Source organism: Lepidochelys kempii, chromosome 7 (genome assembly GCF_965140285.1).
Source record: "Lepidochelys kempii isolate rLepKem1 chromosome 7, rLepKem1.hap1, whole genome shotgun sequence".
Classification (NCBI taxonomy): domain Eukaryota; kingdom Metazoa; phylum Chordata; order Testudines; family Cheloniidae; genus Lepidochelys; species Lepidochelys kempii.
This window is the reverse complement of record NC_136386.1, coordinates 93,571,408-93,594,628: the sequence shown is the minus strand read 5'-3', so window position 1 is coordinate 93,594,628 and position 23,221 is coordinate 93,571,408. Positions and strand designations below refer to the sequence as shown.

At 37.6% G+C, this 23,221-nt stretch overlaps 1 protein-coding gene across 3 annotated transcripts in view; it reads right to left on the bottom strand.

Moving 5' to 3' along the window:
• The window catches only part of MYOF (myoferlin), a 109,118-nt gene that overhangs the window by 45,914 nt on the left and 39,983 nt on the right, over window positions 1-23,221 (bottom strand). For all 3 annotated transcript variants that reach the window (XM_073353867.2, XM_073353870.1, XM_073353871.1), the window contains exons 6-21: window positions 22,005-22,165; window positions 21,112-21,240; window positions 19,369-19,431; window positions 19,210-19,260; window positions 17,141-17,171; window positions 16,494-16,609; window positions 15,305-15,431; window positions 14,143-14,246; window positions 12,597-12,665; window positions 12,433-12,476; window positions 11,406-11,488; window positions 9,000-9,038; window positions 4,258-4,382; window positions 2,310-2,426; window positions 1,695-1,872; window positions 348-472 (exon numbers count right to left, since the gene is read on the bottom strand). In XM_073353867.2, the coding sequence (XP_073209968.1) occupies window positions 348-472; window positions 1,695-1,872; window positions 2,310-2,426; window positions 4,258-4,382; window positions 9,000-9,038; window positions 11,406-11,488; window positions 12,433-12,476; window positions 12,597-12,665; window positions 14,143-14,246; window positions 15,305-15,431; window positions 16,494-16,609; window positions 17,141-17,171; window positions 19,210-19,260; window positions 19,369-19,431; window positions 21,112-21,240; window positions 22,005-22,165 (1,562 nt within the window). The remainder of the gene's footprint in view (window positions 1-347; window positions 473-1,694; window positions 1,873-2,309; window positions 2,427-4,257; window positions 4,383-8,999; window positions 9,039-11,405; window positions 11,489-12,432; window positions 12,477-12,596; window positions 12,666-14,142; window positions 14,247-15,304; window positions 15,432-16,493; window positions 16,610-17,140; window positions 17,172-19,209; window positions 19,261-19,368; window positions 19,432-21,111; window positions 21,241-22,004; window positions 22,166-23,221) is intronic.

Here is a 23,221-nt window from a genome sequence, read left to right as displayed (position 1 = left end):
GCAGGGTTAGGCCCAATATGCTTAACAGTACATAATATTGCACCTATGTACCAATTAAAGTGCAATCCTATGGTCCTATGCATCCCCTCCTGTACAGTTTACTCCTTCTTCTGGCCGGAATACACTGCAGGAGGGATGGTTGTCACTTCCCAGAACACAGACATACAATTAACTCTGCTTTTGCAGCATTAATGTATGTCTATTCTGGAGAGCAAAATGTGTGCCAGAATTTGGTTCCCAAATTTGCTCTTAAAGCCCTCTTTCCACCCCATCCCTGAATCTTAAATTCACACAAATAATTTCGATGCAAAACATCAGAATAAAATAAGAATTCCTGAGTCACTTACCAGTCTTTCAACCATGGTTAGGATTAGGTTCACCGGGTCTAGTCTATGACTTATGTCCTCCCAAAAGGAAGTCAGTGTCACTACTGGCTTTGTGTTCACCCATGGCAGGTAATAATAGTAGTTACCTAATGTGAAACATTAATGTGTTAAGAGCTGTTTTTGAGAGTCTGAATACATACTTACTAAGGACTTGAAATTGTCATCCTTAGTTATGTTGAATTGTTTCTTATTCTGTGATTAGTTCCATTGATTTCAGTTGGCCTATTCAGGCAGGCAGGTATTATTCAGTGAGAATCTTGCCCTCATTTATCTAATCGATTTATATTTTTCAGGTAAAGTAGTGTCCCTTGGAGAATAAGCATTTGACATGAATAATTTAGAAAGCCAGTAAGGTGTTTTTTTTAATCGTCTGATAACATATTTACAATATTCTCTCTAATAATTCACGTGTGAAAGTAGCTTTATATATTTTTTTCTTTAGAATAAAATGTTTTAAAATAATTTTATGAGGGCAAAATTATTTGCTTTGTCTAGTAAATAAAAAAAAACATGAAAACAACCTAAAGTGTGCAATAACTAAAGTAAAAATTAAAAGTATTGTATATGTTACTAATCAATCGAGTCCAGTGGTTCCCAAACTTGTTCTGCTGCTTGTGCAGGGAAAGCCCCTGGCGGGCCGGGCCGGTTTGTTTACCTGCCGCATCCGCAGGTTCGGCCGATCGCGGCTCCCATTGGCCGCAGTTTGCGGCTCCAGGCCAATGGGAGCTGCTGGAAGTGGCGGCCAGTATATCCCTCAGCCTGCACTGCTTTCAGCAGCTCCCATTGGCCTGGAGCAGCGAACTGCGGCCACTGGGAGCCGCGATCGGCTGAATCTGCAGATGCGGCAGGTAAACAAACTGGCCCGGCCCGCCAGAGGTTTTACCTGCACAAGCGGCGGAACAAGTTTGGGAACCACTGGACTAGTCTCTCTGCTTTTAAGATGCCAATCATTTGTCTAAGCACTGAACAAGAGTTATGAAGAAAGCACAGAAAGTTCAAAACAGTATTTTCCTCTTTCATATCCTAGTTTTTCTGTGCTTGTGTTTATAACTTTTTTTATTGGTGCCCTGGGCCTATTGACTTCAATGGGATGTATCAACCCCAAATTGGATAGGTTTCATGTGTAACTAATTACAAGATAGAAGATATCAAGAGCAAATGTAAATTTACATATTACTTTCAGTCATATCTTCAATAGTCTTTCAACAAATCAAGGTTGTTGTTATCCTAAAATTTGATCAACAAACAGATTGGTTTTCTAAAAGAGAATTCTGTACCTTTATAGCCACACTTCCGTAGCATACTTACCATCAAATACAGCACGGCTGTACTGAGTTGTTGATGCCAAAGGCTTACAGGTGGTGTCAAACTTGTTCCCATAATTACCAATGCTAACCTCAAACTGGATAGCCTCACCAATATCTTGCAGCATGGTAGCAGAATGAAACACAGCAGACAGACTGAATTTTCGTCTGCGCTGATATTTCTGTACAGTATTACAAGAGTTTTTGTTTTAATTAATTAATTTGTACGTAATGGTAGAGGATTAGAAAAAAGTAGCAGTATCTACATGGAAACAACATTTACCTTAATACTTTTACACATTTCTATGAAACGCACATATGTACATACATACACACACTCCAAATAAGCAGAGGTAAAAATAGGAATGTGTAATAAAATAATACATTTGAAATAGTAAAGATTTCTTAAATCACAATTTCTATGCTGGGAGGAAGGGAAAGTAATTTTTGCAGCCATATAATTAGTTATTTTTGTGGGGAGGTTTTCTGATTGTATATTAATGACCTGAATAAACAAAGGATTTAATTATTACAATTTTAGTATGTCATGTAATTCTCCAAAAAGAGTAAAACCAAGCATTTTGCATCTATACATATTGACAAGTGTGCCAGGAATTACCTCAACAACCAGTGCGTCATCACTGGAGATCGCCTCTATCTTTTTATTCACAGATTTACTGTCAAGTATTGTAGATAGTTCAACTAAGATTCTGCCTCTATAAGCAACTCCTTCCTCCTGTAAGACAATCACACAAAATTCTATATCTAAATGCTAAAAAAAACATACTCCTTTGCTGGCCAGCAAAATTGGAGTTGAAAGCCTGGCTCCCTTGAAGTTAATGGCAATACTTTAATTTCTATTATAAATGAAGAGCAAATATATTTAAGAAATAAGCAACAGTAAATTATAGATGCAATGTTTTTGTATGCTTTATTCTGGACAGCACCAAAAACATTGGTATTAAGCAAATATATAATATATAGACTGGATTTGTAGAGTAATTGAAAACTACTGCCCCTTAGGTTGAAGAAGTTGCTGACAATGGGACATATAGTCTACAAGCATCAAATGGATAGTTACTGCCCACTGGAGATCACATTGTAGCCCAAAGTAGATAGGTTTTCCTATAAATTATATCCTTCAGCCTCCATACAATCATTGATCCTTTTGAAGTTGCATTTTAATCTTAAATGACCTGCAGAATCAGCTGCTTTCTGCTGAGGCTTTTCTATATTAGCTCTTAGGATAATGTGTCCCTCTGTTTTAGACAACTACAGAGCTTCAGCAGTAATATGGGCTGCTGTGCAGAGCAAGTGATGGCCATGGTCCTCACCACCTGCAGATATTTGGAGATGCATAAGGAAATCCCATACCTCTTAGAGCATAAAAGATGTCTGGAGAATCTGCAAGGGACCCCATGCCCTTGGCAGGACCTCTATGCCAGCATCGCTTCCTGAGAAACTATCCTACCAGGACCTCCCACTGGACCTGGCCTCAAATCATTCTTGACAGTGTCTGATGGTGGGCCGTAGTGTCAGTATTTGTACTTAAATGAGAGAACCTCATTGGTTTGCCAAGGGATAATGCCACACAGAGAGGCTATCCCTAGCCCTGCCTAGTCATAAACCTCTTTCCAGAATCCCACATGTCCAAATGTGCATAGCTTGTGTGTACAGGCTCTGTGGATAGGAGGCAGGATGGGAGGATGAAACCAGGTTGGCTCAAACCTATCTCTGTGGCAGATTTTGGAGATATTTTCTGTTTCTTTCATCCCATCTGTGGGGAAAATCTAATGGATGATATATGGCACTTGGAGCATTCTTTCTTGGGAATGGGCAAATGTATCAAGATCTATAGGAAACTCTCATTGATCTTGGGGTATCTGGGGAGCGCAGGGCATTTTCATGGAGGTTCAGTGTCCCCCGCCCCCTCCCCCAACTGATCCCCATCTTGCTTTCCCATGACAGCATGGTTTCCTCACAGCAGTATGGCTAATCAGCCCGTCTCACTCATGCTCTTTAGCCAGTGCTCCACTCCCCTTTGTGTGTGTGTTCAAATATGCAGAAGGGGAGATAGTTCAAAATGATGTTGGTAGGTTCAACCTCCTCTTATTGCTACAACATCCCTGTGGGATTGGATGGGACACTGCCATGGAGAACAGCCATATCAAAATACCTACGGAGGCGGGGTTTCTGTTGGACTGGGAGAAAACGTGCAATATACAATGAAATTGCTGCTCTCCCCTTAAAATCCCTCATCTGAGATCTGTCCCATTTCATTCCCCTGTGCCAATGGGACTAGAATGGGAATCCAATGGCCTCAATCTATATGATCCCAAATGCTCATTCAAAAGTGTATATAAAATTGAAACTTCCACAAACAGAAAATTTTCCTGTTCCATTTATTAAGTAGTGACGTCATGCTAAATGTATGTTATTTTGCAAAAACAAAAATAAAAAGTTTTCTTTACATTTGCCTTAAACTTAATAATTAAAACCAATTCAGTTTACATTTATTGATAATAACAGTTATTTTGATCTGTTTGTATTATAAACGTGAAACTAACCTTTCCAGAGTTTAGTTCATCATAGGGGTCCGGGAATCCAGTGTATTCTCTTGGGCTTCCATAAAGGTTTACGTAACAGGGCCCAAATGTTGGTAAAAAGCCCACCTCTGTTTCCCCTGTGTTTACTAATAGGCAAACATCATCATTAGAAATTAACTAACCATCTTTTAGAGCCACAAGGACATTAAAATTTAAATTCACATACAGTAAAATAAATGTTAGATATTAGTTGTTAGTAAAGTAAGAACACTTTATTCCATGGGTTTATCTCAGTAATATGAATTTAATGTATCTATTTGCATAGCTATAGCTGTCCCTAGTTGTTTAAATTAGATAATACTTTATGCAATAAAAAACCCAAAGAATAAATTGACCTTATGCTACATCCCCACCAACAACATTTCATTTATGTGAAAGACCAATACAATTTTAAAACAATGTAAAAATTTTAGTGTAAAAAATATTTTCAGAAATAGATTAAACTGAATACCAGATACCACTGGCTTTCACTTAAATGTACCAAGGATTATGTTCTAGCTAACAATAAAGTGGTACACAGTAGCTGGAAGGTTAGTGTTCAGCATCACAGAATATGCCTAGTTAATCCTACTGTTTTTAGTGTGCTACTGAAGTGACTCAAGTCTGTTTGTAGAAGGACTAGTAGAATGAAAATTATTAAAGTATACCATAGTATATAACACTGTTAAGTAACCTATTCACCATACCTGGAGGTAGAGTAGTATGTATTTTTTGTGCAAAAAAATAGGGGGGGAAAAGAGATTGGGGGGGCACTAATCTAAAAAAGATTTGCCATTATGCCAAAATAATTAAAAGAACTGCTGTATTTTTAGGTCTCAATCCTGATCCCAATGAAGTCAATGACGAAACTCCCATTGACTGAAATTAGAGCATAAATAGGCTTGGAAGTATTAGATTTGTATTAGTAAATGTCAATAATGTTGATTTCACTGTACATATACAAACCAATGAAAAAATAGTTCCATGTATAATAGAAATGTACAGATAGGCAAAGTCAGAAACCAGTTGCTTGAGAACTCAGTAGTCAAAATCCAGTGATTTAGACTTTTGAATTAAGCTTGTTACAAATGGAGTAGTAAATGAACAGTAAAAACAGATATGATCTGTTGACTTAAGGATACTTACTTTGTATATTTTGACATGTGATGTTGGCAATTTGTGTTTTAACTGTTTCTACAGCTTTAACTTTTTGAACAATGTGTCATTAAATAAATATCTGATCACCTCCACATAAGTTTTTATGACTGTGAAAATTTAACTGGATGAAAATAAAACAAAATGCTTAAAATAATCAATTTTATCCATCAAAATTATAAAAATAAAAAGCTGAATTCTACCATGCTTAAGCATAACAGAGAGTCTTAATTTCAATAATTTTGCCTGAGAAAGGAATGCAGGATAAGACTCAAAATTAGATGTATAGTCGCTGCCATTACTGCCTCTTTAGTGAAGGGATTGTCAGCCTGTGTATTACAAACTCCTTTTTGACTGGCCTAAAATTTCATTCAGGAGTGAAAGTCTACACATTCGCTTATTTTTCATAGATGACTATTTGTTTGCTATAATTATTTTTGATAATTCTGAATACAGTTCAATAGAATTTCAATACCAGTTATACTCTAGAGCTAAAAAACAAAAATGAATCCATAAGCATTTATTTGTCATTTTCTTAATTAAAATGGCCAAAATAATTTAAATCCTTTTTTTTAAACGTCTGGGTTTAGAATGACTTGTGCCAAAACCAGCGCTATTTCAAATCATCACTCTACAAAGACAAGAAAAGGTGTTTCTAATTTAATGCTTACAGTCCCTTTTACCTATATCAATACTACTGCTGTAACTTGAGTACTGCTCTAATTTTTATGTTTGGTATAAAAGTCATTTGTAGATAGAAGCATTACTCATATTATTGCTATTGCCATTTGGTTTTGTACATATGTACTGCAGCATGTATTATAGTCAGGCTTGAGTTTATTGAACAGAACAGGATACTGAGGAAACTGAAATGGTTTTAAGAGGAAGCAGGCTTTTGTTCTCTAGCTCTGGATTTAAAGGAGTTAATTGTGCCTTTATGCAACATTTGAATATATCCCCTAAAAGTGCTTTTAGGTTATTGGTAGATGAACATATAAATAATACAAAAAATTAGAAATAAATCAGCCATAAATGCAGAGAAATACTCTACATTTGGGATGGTGCTTGAGATCAGGGGCATGATTCTGAGCTCTCTACAGCTTTACCCGGCTGTATCTCCATTGTCTTTAATGGAGGTATTTCTCATCTATACTGCAGTAAATGAGATCAGAGATAGGCTCCAGGTCTTTCATCAACACCTATCAGTTTTTTCAGAAACTACTTTGGGCAATCTGAAGCACAAAATGATGGCTTTACCATTAGGATAAAGACAGAAGAATGTGAAGATAAAGAGCTAAATCCTACAAGTCTTTCACTGATTGCTGACTACTGAGCAATATGTAAAGCTAGCTGGATAGTAAAAGGGAATATGAATGTCCCAATGTTTCTTACTGGCAAAACAAATACAGTTGTGTCAGCTTTGCAGAATGTAAAATGGTTCTGTGCCTTGTGCTTTGTCTGCTTCCACAATAGTAAACTTTGTCCATTTTGTCAAAGTTTCGAGTGGTTCACACTCTTTCATGTCTAAACTACAGAGCGTGGATGGGGCCACAGGACTCCTAAATACTTTTTCATTTTAATATTCATCTGGACAGCTCATGTTACACTCAGATTACGTAGCTGTTTTTCTTTCTTAGTTGGGTTTGGACCACAGAGAGATTCAGTCATAGGTCTTTATATGAAATGAAATGATTTTACTAATGGAAAAAAATATCTGGAACTGGCCTGATGACCTTTTATTGTAGGTAAGTATTAAGTGCCCCAGCTCTTCTTACATATAAAGTCCTCAGAGTTCATTGAGGTTGCACAGGTATATCTGAAGACAGAATTTGGCCCACATTTACATCTTTCCTGAAGATGGAATACTGCTATAATCTAATTTGAGTATTGACTTTTCCCTGATTGTTGCAGATGTACAGGGATAATGTTGTGGGGAAAGATTAATGGTAAATGCACGGTCCAGTAGAGATTTGTATATTACTTATATATAAGGCTCTACTTAACTTGCAATATTGCAGAAATTGCAGATTCTACAATATTAGGCTTCCTCCACAATTTTGACAGCGGGAGCTGACTGTGGGAGCCCTGAGCCCCTGCTCTCTACCCCGGGCCCCTGACAATGGGAGCACTTTCTCTCAGCCTCAGGAGGCCAACAGCCGGAGCCTCTGCTCTCAGTCCCAGTCTCTTGACAACAGAAAATCACAGAAAAGTAATAATGGACTTTATTACCGGAAATAATAAAGTCCATTATTACCTCTCTGCAATTTTCCATGGCTTGCCTGCAACTCAGCTGAAATTTTTTGACAATCATCCTGCAATTCAAGTAGGGCCTTAGTTATATATATTCTATATCATGCTAAAATGAGTTTGCTTCAACAAACTAATCATCTAGATTTGGGAAAATGAAGCAACCTGGTTTCCTAAAGTGAATGACTCTACAACCATAATTTTGGTTAAAATTGTGGATGTGGTATATTTTAAAATTGAATGTAAGGAGCATAAAACTTTAGTGTAGGTAAAATTCAGCTCTGTGCACAGGGCTAAGAATTGTCCAGACTTTTGGTGAGCAATTTCAATGGAGTAGAAACTTTTCGTTCAACCCTAAATGTTTTAATTTTCCTCTGTTTCTTCTGCTTTACATCTGAATACCACTGAACTCATCTTCCACTGCTAAATGACCCAGAAACACTTGCTTCTGACATTAGAAGCAAACACAGGGATAATACTAAAAAAAACCCCTTCTTTCTAAAAATAGATTTCTATGTTGAATTAATCGGTCTGCTGTATACTGTTGCTGCTAAATTCAAACAGAAGCGCATTTCTAAAGAAATCAATGTTGTTTCATTTAAAGATGGTATGTTTAAAGAGCTGATTATCAGAAAGGCTTGAAAATGCTTCATAAAAATGATTTCTTCAGCTTTTATTCACTATTATTCTATTTTTCAGTAAGCCATGCTGCACTTTTGGATCTGAGATAAGAAAGCAAAGCATTTGGGTGGATAAACTTATTAACATTCAGTTACATTTCAACTGCATTGAAACTTAATCTGCATTTATTTCTATTAAATAAATGCAACTTTTAACTTAATGATTTCCAAAAACAACTCTAGGTTACAATGCAAAGACCAATTTGTTCATAGTTAGAGTAAATCAGGTTTCTTTTTCAGATCTATTTATCCACCCAGTTAAGCATAAGCAAAAGAGTTGTGAAATCTTTTAGGCAGTTCATTATTTACAGGGAGCTCTACAGCAGCATACACAGTTGAGCCTTTCATTACTAACTGAAAAACTGCAAGCCATTTGTCAGAGTGCATAATAACTGAAACAACTACATGCTCAGCTCTAAAATGCAGCACCACACATCAGCGAAACAGGAATATTTTCAAACCAATTCCAGTGCCAAAACTGATTTAAATAGTATGTCATATTTAATAGCCTGCAAATGTAGCATTGTATCCTTTAAATATATATTTTTAAATGTTTATAAAATAGTTTGGTTTTGCTCTGAGACAGTATTACTCAGATTGGGCACTGGACAGCAAAATCAAATTAAAGACCAAGATATAAACCTTCATACGATGAAGCCCCAGTTCCCGAAGATGAAAATTCTATATTATGAAAAGACAACAGGTTACATGACAAGAAATTATAGAGCTTAAAAATTAAACATATCAAAGTGAAATCTGCTTTAAAACTAAATCAAAGCTGAAGTGACTTTGGAGTGGCCTGGAGTTTTGCTGCTTGAAGAAAATGGAGTGTGGTATTTCCCTAGTTTTATGAATTCTAAACAGAGAAAGACATGCCCAGGGCTATCATCAAAATACAATTTTGGTGTCTGTGAGTTCCAGCACCTCTGTCTGAGTGCCACATATAAGATTTTTTATTTAAAATACTTTTAACTACTATCTTAAAAACTAAAATCATACAAATAGATTTTTTTTTTTGCATAAAACTTTTCACTTAAGGAAACAATCATGCTGCAGATTAGAACATGTTAGGATACTTTCATTTATTGGAATGATTAGACTAGTTCTAGTTGATTCTAGTTCTGATCAGTTGATCTCTTGGAACCCAATTCTGCACACCTTGAAATCAGTGGGAGTGTTGCCATTGACCTCAAGGGGAGGAGAGTTGGGATCTTGTATTGAAGATCTGACACTGGAATAGCAATTTTCAGAAGAGATGTTGAGCAAGACTTTTCCAGTAATTAAGCACCCAGATTTCAAATCAGAAACACAGAAGAAATGAAGTAACTTTGTTGTAGAGGAGAAGGCAGAACAATCTTCATAGGCCCTGATGCTGCAAAGATTGGCACACATGTAAACTTTATGCACATGAATAGTTCTCAAACCAGTGTACTCACGTGTATAAAGTTAAATACATGCTCAAGTCTTTACAGGACTGAGGCCAATGTAGTTTTGTTTTTTAAACTACTTACCTGGTAGCTTACTCATGAACAAGCAGGGCTTTTCTTAGACAACTATAAGGATGTTTCATTACATATATCAGAGAAAAATACTAATTCAGAATTCAAATGATGGAAATTATTTGGGGCCAGCTTCCTTCAGGCTAACTCACCTTACTTGTTATATTAGGCAGCTATATAAATATCAAGCATGATTTACTGCGAACTCTTCTATGGGAACAGTTAATATGCTGTAAAACTTTTATGACAAACATTAAACATGTATTTCTGGCAAAACAACGCCATGCTTGTCAAGGAGTTGGCCCACCAATAAATGGGATCCTTCTATAAGAAGATGAAATTGTGTATGTATGTATGTGTGTGTATATACACACACACACACACATCCATCAATCATTAAGTTAGAAACATATTATGAGTAGATAAAGAAATTATTAATAAAATAAATTACAACATAATTGTAACTAATGGGAATAAACAAACTACACTGAAATAGTTATAAGTATAGCATAACAGAAACAGGAAGGAAATCTCAATTTTGTCTTTTCTTAACCATCTATGGGAAGAAAAATGTTGTTGAATTATATTTTTCTTGCAATATTTCAATAAGTTCACAGATCACACAAGCCCTAATAGAGAAAATATCTCAGGAGGATGGAAACTTTGCCTACCTAGAGTTTTCTTGCAGTCATCATCAGTTCAGCTTTTTAGTTTTCTCAATAAGTAGCAGAACCAATTGACTGAAAAACTTTGACACATGCTTGGATCCACTTAAATAATTTAATTGAAAACTATTGAATGAATCCAGTGATTTGCAGTTTAGGTAGGCTCAGGCAATGAGATATAGAACCCCTCTCTTCTAGATCACTGGTGTGAGTAGTAACCAAGAGTCATTGCCATTTGACCGCTGTTCAGTGGCATATGGGAAATGAGAGGTGGTCTTGGATCAGTTCTTACCAGACTGGTATTCACATCACAATTGGCATCTTATAGGCAGTCTCATCAGGAAGACTGGCTAATCGTCTCTTGACTTCAGGCTGTTTCTCCAAAAGAAAGGTTTGGGCAGCGTGGCAAAGAAGTGGCGGCCAAGGTCACATTTGCTATGGCTCCCCATTCTATACTGGTTCTGAAACAGTGAACTTCAAATTGGCCCCTTTCATAAACGCTGAATTCACTAAAAATATCCTATAGCACTCTGGATTATAGATCAACTGAAGAATTAACAGTTATATGGAGTTTGAAATATTCAATAAAGTTTTCTATATGTACCAGAAAACTGAGTTTTGAATTATCTAGTATATACAGAATACTTTCTTAGATTTTGTGAATTAATTATTAATACTTCAGTACCATGCGATTTTTCAAAAAGTAAAGTTACTGTTCTGGAAAGTGGCCAGTTAGAAAGCACTGAAAACAGAAGATCTTCTTTAAGCCACAGAACTGGTATAACACAGGGAACTCCAGCAAAGCAAACTTCCTTACACTCTCCCATCATTTCTCTTAAATACACAGAAAATACTTGCTGAAATGTGTAAGCTGAATAACTCACCTTCTACTTCTCCACCAGAAGCAGCAATTTTGGAGAGACTTAAATACGTTGTTCCTACTGCATCATTTTTTGTAAGACGATCCCTATATGAAATGTAAGATTGTAATTAAATGCAACAATGGTCATCCTAAATAGAGGCAAGCTACAAATGGCTAAATGTATTTACAGGGTATATATGTTTAGACCACCTAGCATGTTTTAATAACAAACACCAGATGATGTCTGACTTTTACATAGCTGTGCAGTAGGAGGGGAGAGCATAAGAAGCTGCTCCCAGCGTTGCATAGTTCAAAGGTCAGGCAGAATTTCAGTCTCAGAACTGGCAGTCCAGCTAGAGGAAGTAAGTTGCAACCCCTAAAGGTGTGTAGTAACCAGAGATGTGCAATCTCTGTACACTTGGAACTCCAAGAGGTATTCTGCTCTGCTCCCTGGGGGTTGGGTGGCTCCATCCCCAGCCTAGAACTATGCCTAACAATCAGGGCACAATCAGGCCCACAGTAAGAACAATAAAACTTATAACTTGAGCATATTAATGTTTGGCCCACTTGTCCAAAAATTGTACACAGGTTTGATACACTGAATATCAGCCAATGTCATGGTAATCAATATAATATACATTGCTGACTAGAGTTAGGCAAATAATTACAAAAATAGTCATATAAATTTTGGAAACAAACATATGGAATCAATGTATGTTTGCAAATATTGGTGAATTATTTGCCTATCTCTACAAGTTGGTAAAATAATGGGGAAGAATTGTAAAATAATTTATTAGAAAGTTATTCTATAAGTATTATTTAACCCATTTCATGCACAGAAATCAATGGTGTGCCAATGCCATACTATTTATGGCCCCAATTCAGGAAAGCATCACTGTTCAGGAAGGGTAATGAAGCATTTGCTTAAGTGCTTTACAGAATCAGGGCTTACGGTTCCAAAACCCTGTGAATTATACAGAAACAGGATTTTTTCCACTCAACACAATTTTATTTTATCTAATACTTTATACAAAAGAGTCAAAACTCACCAGTCAAAAACTGTTAATCTTATTTTTTCACACATTGAGGGAAACTGGAAAAAAGTAGAGAAAATAAAATGATTCATTATTTATCTTTCACATTTAAAAAAATGTTCTGAATAAAATAATAAAAACTGATGGTGGATATTTAGAGAAGCAAGACGAAAGCTAACCTTGATTTGAAGATGAACAACTTGATTCCATTCTGGATTAGCATTTTTCTCAATTATATTTGTGCAAACCTGCAAAAAACAAAACAAAACAAAAAACACCCCAAATGAAACAGATTTTATAGTAGCTCAAGCTCAAAAATCAGACAAAAAAGCATGGAACCAGTCACAATTTAGGATAAATTGTATTCAGGCTGGTCAAATGGTATGCCATCACAGGGTCCTACAGTGGCTAATGGTGAATATTAAGTTTCAGAGTAACAGCCGTGTTAGTCTGTATTTGCAGAAAGAAAAGGAGGACTTGTGGCACCTTAGAGACTAACCAATTTATTTGAGCAGAAGCTTTCGTGAGCTACATCCAATGACGTGAGCGGTAGCTCACGAAAGCTTATGCTCAAATAAATTGGTGAATATTAAGTTTTCCATGATTTAGTGAGTCATTAGCCTTAGGTTCAGGGCCAGCTCTAGGTTTTTTGCCACCCCAAGCACCGAGAGCGCAACTGCCCAAGCAGAAAAATAAAAAAACAAGAATGGCCGGAATGCCGCCCCTGGAATTGTGCCACCCCAAGCACATGCTTGCTTTGCTGGTGTCTAGAGCCGGTCCTGCTTAGGTTGGTAATTATTGCTGATCTGATCTGCTTATACAACCTAAATGCAAGAGGCAAAACTATTCCACCGTTGTCCAAACCAGGGTTCTTCGGAGCTTCTAACTGACAGAAAAAACTGCTCATCAACTCCTCCAGGCGCAAAAAAGGTGCTACCACAGTGGCACCCAGATATGACTGAATGACAGCAGGAAAATAAACAAAAAGGGATGATCAGCCCTGGTGAATTCATGTTTGGTTTGTCTACATGTTGGACTGGATGAAAGATGTATTGTATTGGCAACCAGGTTCCCATTGTTGTTGATGCCTATTAGAGGCCTCATTGCTGTGGCATCGTGTGCAACTGTTTATACCACCGGTGCCTAAAACCAGCAGTGATTTAAGTGCTAACAATAACATGGAATTGATGTTTGGGTCGGTGTTTGGTTTTGCAATGAAAGCAAGTCATTATGAAAAACTAGTGTATGTGCAACGTGCAACTATGCCCTTAGATTTACTGTAAATCAGTTATATAAAGCAACCCGATAAACAGGTAATCTGAAGTGGTCAAGCCCCTACATCTTAGTCATACATTCTTTTAGAGTCATTAGCACACCTTTAAAAACCCTTTCTATGGTATGCTATGGTATGTCCTCAGTCTATTGAATATGCTTTATGACCCAGTACTGTAAACCCTTATGCAGATGAATAACTTTAGTCTCTATCAACTGAAGTTCCCATGATTTTATTTTTAATATTTCATGTGCACTCCTAGATTTTAGCTCCACCTATTCCTTCCTGTTTTACAAAGTGTTGAACTAGATATGCTGAAAGTCATTTTCTCTTGTTGACAATGCACTGTGGACCTACAGTTCAATCATCTTAAGAAACACTTAGACGTGTGAATACAGTTTTCAAGTATATGACTAGTTTGCAAGATTTTAAATATTAACTCAGACAAATACCTTTTTTCCAGCAAAACAAACTTCCACAAATGGATCTACTAGGTTTTTCTTGTCTGCATTACCTCCAAATAGTTCCTTAACAGTCTGCGCAAAAGCATCATCCACTAAGGAGAAATTATAAGGCAAAAATTAACTTTAACCCTTTTCTTGAAGATTATGGGCCTAATTCGGTCTCAGTAACTTCTTAGCAATCTTACTTAAGTCAATGCGGTTGCATAGACATAATTAAGGTCAGAATCTTGTCGTATGTATTCAGTTTTCAAAAATAAATATTTGCTACTAGAAATGAAAAAATAATTGAGATTTAGAAGCAACTTCTAAAATTTTGGTCCTGAGAAGATCACAGTGAATTTTGATGTTAGCCTAGAGCTGGGGAAACAGGAGTTTATGCAATCCTTTCATACCCTCCAGCAAGTAGCAGTGGATCAGCAGTCTTGAAGGTGGCCTGTTTGTCATCCCAGACATAGAAAGGGCACAGTGAAGGAGAAAGAACTGAATAGAAAAGCCAGACACGTTCTGTTACCAAAAATGTCTAAGGTATAATGAATTTCCAGGGACGCACAATACTTTGTGTATTGCACACAGGGACTACTTCCCTTCTCCCGATGTTGAAGCCAGTATCTATTGATAGTATTCATTTTGTGTCATTTGCATTTCGAATAAGTTGGAAAAAAATGATGGTCTTTAATAACTTTGTTTAGGAACAATTTGTTTAACCTGTTGAGTTTTGAACTCGTCTCAACAAGCTTTGACTTGGGGTTTGGAGAAAGTGTAGAGCAATTAAACAGAGACAACTCAGAATCAAAGGATGGATTTCAAATACAGACTTCCTACTCAGTTGAATTATCATCTCGAATCTCTGTTTGAGGGACAAAGGGACACCAGTAGATCAAACAACACACCATCACCATTTATAATAAAATTTCACTTAATCTGAGATGATAACATTGTATTACCCATTACAAAAGTTATATAGATTTGATTGAATATTGAAAAAAGAAATGGGCTGCTTAAACCATCACAGAATTATGGGCTCAAACTATGTGGTAATCTATATGGTTGCTTGTTTTATGTCTGGGAATTTTTTTTAAATCAGTTAACAGATATTTCTACGAGTTATCAATTGCAGTCTTGTACAATCCAGTAATAAGAAGCTATATACTCTGGGGAATATCCTCGGCTCTGTAGATTTTAAGAAGGAAAGTGACCCATCGAAGTGCAATTCCAGCCGGCAGTAAAAGATTACTCTCCACATCATCATTTTCATTATCTCGCTCTCTTTTTTCCATCTGTTGGAGATATATTGGTATATATTATCAACCTATATATAAGAAAGGCATCATATGCTAAACAGTCATGTATAATAATATGGTAATTGGTCATAGTAGCATCCTTTAGTCCACCCACAAGTTAAAATCTATCTGCATTTGCATTACAAACTAGGGTTTATAAAATTATAAAACCAGAAAAATTTGTTCTGCTTAAAATGTGTTCTTTTCAGTTTCAACCTCATCAGTATTAAATTGGAGTAACCACTCTCTTTTTTTCTAGGCAGTCCATATAGCTATTTTTAAAATAATAAGCATAAACCATGAAGATGTGATATTTATAGGTTTCTGGTGCTTTTTTGCACTCATGGGCAGTGGTGACTGTATGGAATTTTCACACCCTTTGGTGGATTATAAAAGTATAATCCACTAAAAGTCACAAGATCTCCTGACAAAGCATGTTACTGCGGCTGGAAACTGTGTACAACTCCTGAAGTAATTTGGGAGAATTTACAACGTCCCCTTTGAAAACAAACAGGAAACTGTCAAATTCTCCCAATCATCCTTGTTGCAAGAATCACCAGGATAGAGAAGGGGAAGGTAGTAGTGGGAGCCACTACTGGAGATACACCAGGTTACTGGGAGGGAAGGCAGCAATGGGAGCAAGAAAGCACCAGGGAGAGGCTTTAACAGCGGACTGTGAAAGCTGGTATGGCAATATTCGGACTGAAGACAGTAGTGGAGTGAGAGGTAGTTAGGCAAAGAAACAGATTGTAAGGAGGTTCTATATTTTTAGCTCTTTCTGGCCAGTACCATGTAGTTAAGGCCAAGATTTTAAAAAAGTAACTAATATGTTGGTTGCTGAACCTGAGACACCTCAGAGGGGCCTGATTTTCAGGAAATCAGGGTCCTTTAAGGTGCCTTGAGTTAGGCACTCAAAAATCCCTAGTTACTGTGAAAATCTTGGCCTTAGTTCCTGGCGATACTCACAAAGTGAATTAACCAGTACCAAGCACGTAGTGTATAAGAAAGAAGGTTCTGGGGACATGACTAAAGATGAACACATTTGCAAAGGAAACCTACTGGTGGCTCATCTCCTGCCCCCAGGACGAACATGCTGACTTTCAGATAGCCTTTAGTTCCTGAATTTGTATCTTCAGGGTCACTCAAAAGAAGCCATTTTCTCATGACTGCATGGCCTGAAATAAAGCAAAATAAATAAATCAGCCTTCTCCTTCACTGAAGAAGTAGAAGTGTAAGCCGTACAATCAAGGCCAATTGTCCCAAAGTACAATCTACCCTGAACATAATTATTAAAAACAATTCCTTCTGATTTTAAAAAGTCCAGCCCCCAACAAGCTGTGCAACAATGTTAAAATGCTGAGTGGCATACTAAGGGAAACCATTCTCTCACCATGTTTTTGCATGACTTTTGATACTTAATTCTTGTTTTTAAGTTAATGATACCAAAATTAAAATCGTCAGGGTGAAAAAAATGTAAGCTACTTATACCGCATTTGGGAACTACTGAAGAGCTAAAGGCAGGTTTTGATAAAGATGCTGCAGGTCTGAAGCATCTGTCTCTGTCTCAACTAACTTTGCATCCATATGTGTTTAGGCATATTTTTCTACTTCAGAAACACAACTAAAAGTCACAGCCTGTTTAATTGGGCATCTCAAGCCAAAGGAAAAGCAGAAGAAACTCAGGCTTTGAGGAGATAGTTACTTACCAGGTTCATCATAAACATACCCAATGTCAATCTGAAATGAAGATTAAAATATTATATCCTAAGAAGTAGCAGAATACAGTCACAAATATGTGTGTTTGGCTTTAATCATAGAATCTTAGAAACGCAGGGCTGGAAGAGATCTCAAGAGGCCATCTAGTTCATCCCCACTGAAGCAGGACCAAGTGTACCTAGACCATCCCTGACGGGTGTTTGTCTAACCTATTTAAAACCTCCAATGAAGGGGATTCCACAACCTTTCTTATTAACCCATTCCAGTGCTTACCTACCCTTATAATTAGAAATTATGTAAGGGGTTAGGCCCTAATTCCCTTCAATTTTTCATACTGTTATTACATTGTTTCTGTGTTATGAAAAATAAAAGCCTTGTGTGGCATGCTCCTGTCAGGGCTAGAAAGGGAACAGAGGGAAGAGAAGAGAATTCATTTGTACAATATGCTGCTAAGTGATCCTCTGGAAAGGTGGTGGAGAATGTGCCACTGCGTGGGGGGAGGAGATGCAACCTCAGCAGGACTAGATGACGGAGACATTCATTCATTTAGAAAAGCCTTCCTTTCTACCTAAATAAAATATTCCAGGAAGTTATCTACCTGGATATATATACACATAGACATATACATTAAACTGTTCTGCAGGCTGATTTAATTTACCCCACTAGCATTTACTGCATGCAACTGGCAAAGGTAAAATACCGTACTTACCAATATTGACCTTGTGGAAGTTATAGGAGTGGATTTTCACCAGTACGAATTACAACTGTTTGACATTTTTTTCTACATTGTTTTGGGTACAAACACCTGTGGTATGCATCCCCACTTCCCAGGGCAGATCCTCAGCAACTGTAAATTGTCATAGCTTCATTGATTTCAAGAGAGCTAAGACAATTTACACTAACTAAGGAGATTCCTCCTGCCTCTCTGTTACTACACAAGCCTATTTAAACAAAGGGACACCTTTCTCTGAAATTTTGAGATTCTGTATCTCATGATTCAATATATGACAATGTTGTGAACCAATGGCAATTTTTTTGAATTCCTCCTTCAAGACCCGGGTGATACAGTACAACTGACAGTGACCTTCCATAGCAGTTGTTTTACCCTTTGGAGACTGAAATTCATTTTTCTTTTCTTGGACTATACAGATTCTTACCAGTAGCTTTGGGACAGATAGTCCTATTGCTTTAGGTAGAAAACCATGTTATAAATATTAATTGTACATGAAAGGTACATCTATTATACAGACCAGGTAACTTAACTTGCATTTTGCATTTAATTACACCAGTGTCAATATGGAGTAACTCCCCTTGACTTTATTGAGTTAGTTCTCTTAACTGCCCTGGCTTTGCAGTGCTAGCAGGCACAGACAATAGTCAACAAACAAAACAATAGGACTGACTGTCCCAAAGCTACTGGTAAGAGTAAATGCTTCCCAGCATTAAAAGCAAAACATTATAAGGGTAAGTTTTTGTACCTTTTCAAACACAGTATCTAGTAATACATTTAAAACTGATGCTTTACATATTCCTCTAATCTTCCTTTGAGCCCCTAAGTGTAGGTGTAACGCCGACAGACCACGGTCGTCAGCGGGCGGGATCGAACTGGGGACCTCAGTGCATGAGCCTCTACCACATGAGGTAAAAGCCAACTCGCTGTTAGCTAAGGCTGTAGAGCAGACTCGTTCTCTCTCTCTAAGTGGTCTTGGTACCACTAGATGGGACAGAACACCACACCCAGGAAGTATGTGGGTTACATACTTCCCCTCGCTGAGGAAGTGTGTCCCGAGCTTCAGAGACTTCCCAGTTGAAATCTTGGGTGAGCCCCCACTTGTAACGCCGACAGACACCAGTCATCGGCGGGTGGGATCAAACCAGAGACCTCTGGAGCTTTGTGCTCTTAGCTAAGGCTGTAGAGCAGACTCATTTAACTCTCTCTCTCTCTCTCTCTCTCTCTCTCTCTCTAAGTGGTCTCAGTGCCACTAGATGGGACAGAACACCACACCCAGAAGGTGTGCAGGTTACATATGCAGAATGTGGAAGTCTACTTTATACGCACCTTAAATTCTCCCATCAGAGAGTCCGCTCGTAAAGAATATGAATCATACACCTAAAAGGGAAAAAAAAGGAATGAATCTTTCCAATCTTTATACAGCACTAGTTGGACAGTGTCATGTGCATCCAGTGAGTTTTTCAAAGGTATGCCTTTTTTCCTTACCCGAATGCTTATTGTTTCATCAAGCAGCTCTAAAGGGGTCATGTGAACATTGTAGAAGAATATCTGTTAAGATTAAACAAACTGATTTAGAACATTAACATCATGATTTGCAGCTACATACAGTATTTAAGTAGCTTGCCAGGCATATATCTGTTGATATATATTTAGTCTACTTCCTGTTTGGATGTTCTACATGTGAATTTAGCACTGCCCTGAAAAGTGAAATCCACTGTTTATCCACAGAATAGGTGTAGCACGGGCAGTTGCACTGCACATTTCCCCGGCATTGACCTGCTAATGTGTCTTAACCTTGCCCTGGCGGAACCTCTTTGAGAGCTGCTGGAGTGCTTCAGTCTGCATATTCAATCAACCTTTAGCCTCTCTACTGCAATTATCAACAAGGATGCCAACTAGTGCCAGCTAGGATGATTCATGCACTAAGAATTTCATGGTTATTTGCATGGAAATAAAACTGATTTTGGTAGCACAGATTTTGTGAAGTATTTGTATTTATTTATTTATAAAATATGCTTAACCAAAAAACACCAGGCTTGACCTGCAGGCACAACCAAGCTCTGCTCAGCATATTACCCAAGTGGCAGGGGATGATGCGAAGAAGTGACTGTACTCCACCTGTAGCCTGCTGAGGCTGGCCATGGGTTGGTTCAAACCCCAGTGCCATTTGCATTGGCTGGCAATGGCTCACAAGTGACCAGTACATCAGGCAGGGATGGATGGAATGCACCAGTACTCCAGACACACTGTGTGCACCGCTGCCGTATCAGCTATGCTGGGGGCTGCAGTAGGGAAGGTGTGGTGTAGAACAAGAAGCTGGGGATTCCACCATGCTGGAAGAATTTCAGCTGGTTAGTTAATCCACCGACTTGGCTCCTTTGTGGCATCAGAGTAGTGCAAGAAGCCAGAGTTTAGCCCCTATTCTCTTATAATGTAGTAACAAAAATGAATGCCACTCATGTCATTAATACAAATTATGTGGATTCCATATGCTAAATACTTCCATATACTCAGCCCTACATTCAGCCTTTCCCCCTCAATATAAAGTCTGTGGGACAGATTCTCTCCTGCATCCATGGTTTGAATTACTTTCCAGATATTCTGAGCTACACCTCTCCCAACTCACTCTCATCGAAGCCCAGGCAAAGAGATCACATCACCTACGTTTGACTAAAGAAGAGACAGAGACCTGCACCTTATCCCTATATGGTTGTATCACAGTCCAAACTGTCTCACAGTCTCCTGCAAAACCTCACATACACATTGAGCAGGAAGGGTGACAGAATAGAACCACTCTGAGCTCAAGAGATGAACAACTGCTCAGCACCACACTCTGTCTTTTCTTCGTAAGAGAAAAGAACAGAACCATTCATGTGATTGGTCTACCCAAGTCATTGTTATTTCACATGATCAGCTGTATCAAAGGATGGCTTCTATCCACTTTAATGGGAAGTTGATTGGGCCCCTGATTCTTCCCAGAAATGGTGTCAATTGTGGCATGAGTTTTATGATGTGAAGAAATGGTTTTTTTTTTATAAATTAACATTACACATTAACCAGAATTACCTTAAAAATGTTAGAAAATGCTTATTTGTTAAGCAGATTGGGGGTGCTTCATTATGAACCAGATCCCTCTATCCCTTCTGAAATAACAGATTTTTGTTGATTTGAGGGTGCCATCTAACTGATTTTCAGATATAATTAAATGTGTATTTTCTAAATACTCACCTCATCAAAATATGGATTGTTTCCTCTTTTGATTCTTGTTCGGTGTGTCTGCCCACAAACATGAACTTTGACTACTGGTTTTATGTTATTTCCAGACAACTGACGACCTTCAATGACTCTAACACGAATCTGAAAAAATTAAATACACAAGGCATGCTGTAGCTGATACCTTACAGTGCATGTCTGTCTGTCTGTGATCATACTGAAACCAACAGTATTTCTCTTTTCCATTATCCACCAAAATAAGATAACACCAAAGCAGCTAGCAGATTTAGACTGGCTAGCCATTTCAGATGTTCCAACTACAATAATTACAACACTTGTTTAACATCCTCGCTAGTCCTGTACCTTAATTTTAAAAAATATTCTCCAGAGAACTCTGGGACACAACTTTCTCAGATAGCATCTTCAGTTTTGGACTTGCTCTTACCATAATTATGTTTGAAATCTTTATTGTTCTAAGAAAGAAAAGGAGTACTTGTGGCACCTTAGAGACTAACCAATTTCGTGAGCTGTAGCTCACGAAAGCTTATGCTCAAATAAATTGGTTAGTCTCTAAGGTGCCACAAGTACTCCTTTTCTTTTTGCGAATACAGACTAACACGGCTGTTACTCTGAAACCTTTATTGTTCTAGTTTAAACTCAATAGTTACACAACAGGTAAATTTCTCCCTACATTTCAGCAAGAGTTGTGCAAAACTCCTAGATTTTATTTTGTGAATATTTGCGCTTTAACAGATGTGCTTGGGGAAAAAAAACACACTTGAAAGATGGGCTTGCTGTCAATTCTGTTATAATCTGTATCCTTTTACAATGCATTAGCTTGTCTTGTATCTGACATTCAGATTATCTCAGGTTGTGCAGGAAAAGTACAGTATTTAACACTCAGCTACCTGGAAGTCTTGGGGTTTGTTAGAAAGGATTCTTCGCGTTTTCTTTCCTTTAGAGATGCGCCGAGCAAGCTGGGCTTCCTTTGTGTCACTTGGAACTGCTGGTGCAATGCCATCAACTGTACCATCAGCCCCATCCTCATAACCTCCATCTTCTTCTCCATCTAACACAGGGGAAAGCAGCACAATTAGTAAACAAATAGTTTAATATTAAAATTACAGTAATAAAAGCATGAGGTCAAAGATGTGCACAGAAAGTGTATTAATGCTACTTCATAACAATTAATTCTAATCAACGTGCTTCTTCCTTCTTGAAAGCTAGTGGAGTTGGACCACCTGCAGCTAATTCTATATTTTAAATGCAATGACTATGTACGTGTCACCTCCAAGATGAAGACTATCTAAGGGAGTCCCCTTGCAATCTATCAAATCCACTTCCAGAAGCTTTTGGCAAAGCAGAATCCAGGCAGTATCCTCAAGGCACCATTTCATTATCAGTAGCTGCACAGTAAGGGACCAGTTCTTCTCCAGTGGAAGTTAATTTTAATGGGAGTAGATTGGGCCCTACCATAGCACAGCTTTTTACATCAGGCTCCTGTTTTAAATAGATAGGAACATTTTCAGGCTTTCCCACTTGCCCATGGAGATTAGTGCATTCATCTTTGTATCTAAAATGAAATTCTGACGGTGCCCCTGTAATATTTAACTTATGAATCTGGGAAGGTTTCTGTATATATCAATTAAATATCAACCTTTTACATGAATTAAACTTGGCACTGCAACATTGGTCCATCCATTAATATACCACTATTGCAAAACTTCCACAAGAACCAAACCACAAAAGGATATTTCCCATGGTGTTTTTAACTTCTTTTGTTAATTAAGGAATAGTGTATTACAGAAGTGATGGAACTGTCTAGATGGTATTAAACAGTTACAAAACTGCAGACTAAGGGTAAAGGTGTTTGGGTGTAATTAAGGTTTTTAGTGTCTTGAATAACAACACTATTTGAGAACTTGGGAAAACCTTAGACCAAGTACCAGTATATTGTCTAGCCAAGAAAATGTTCTATAATCCTTAGGGCTGTACCATAACTCCCCCTCCATTTTCTCATTGGACATGAGGTGATACTGAATTACTTGGATATCGTGTCCCTAAAGAGAGGGACATTTGAATTTGGAGGCACAAAGGTCCTGCATAAATGTAGCTCAGCTGCTGG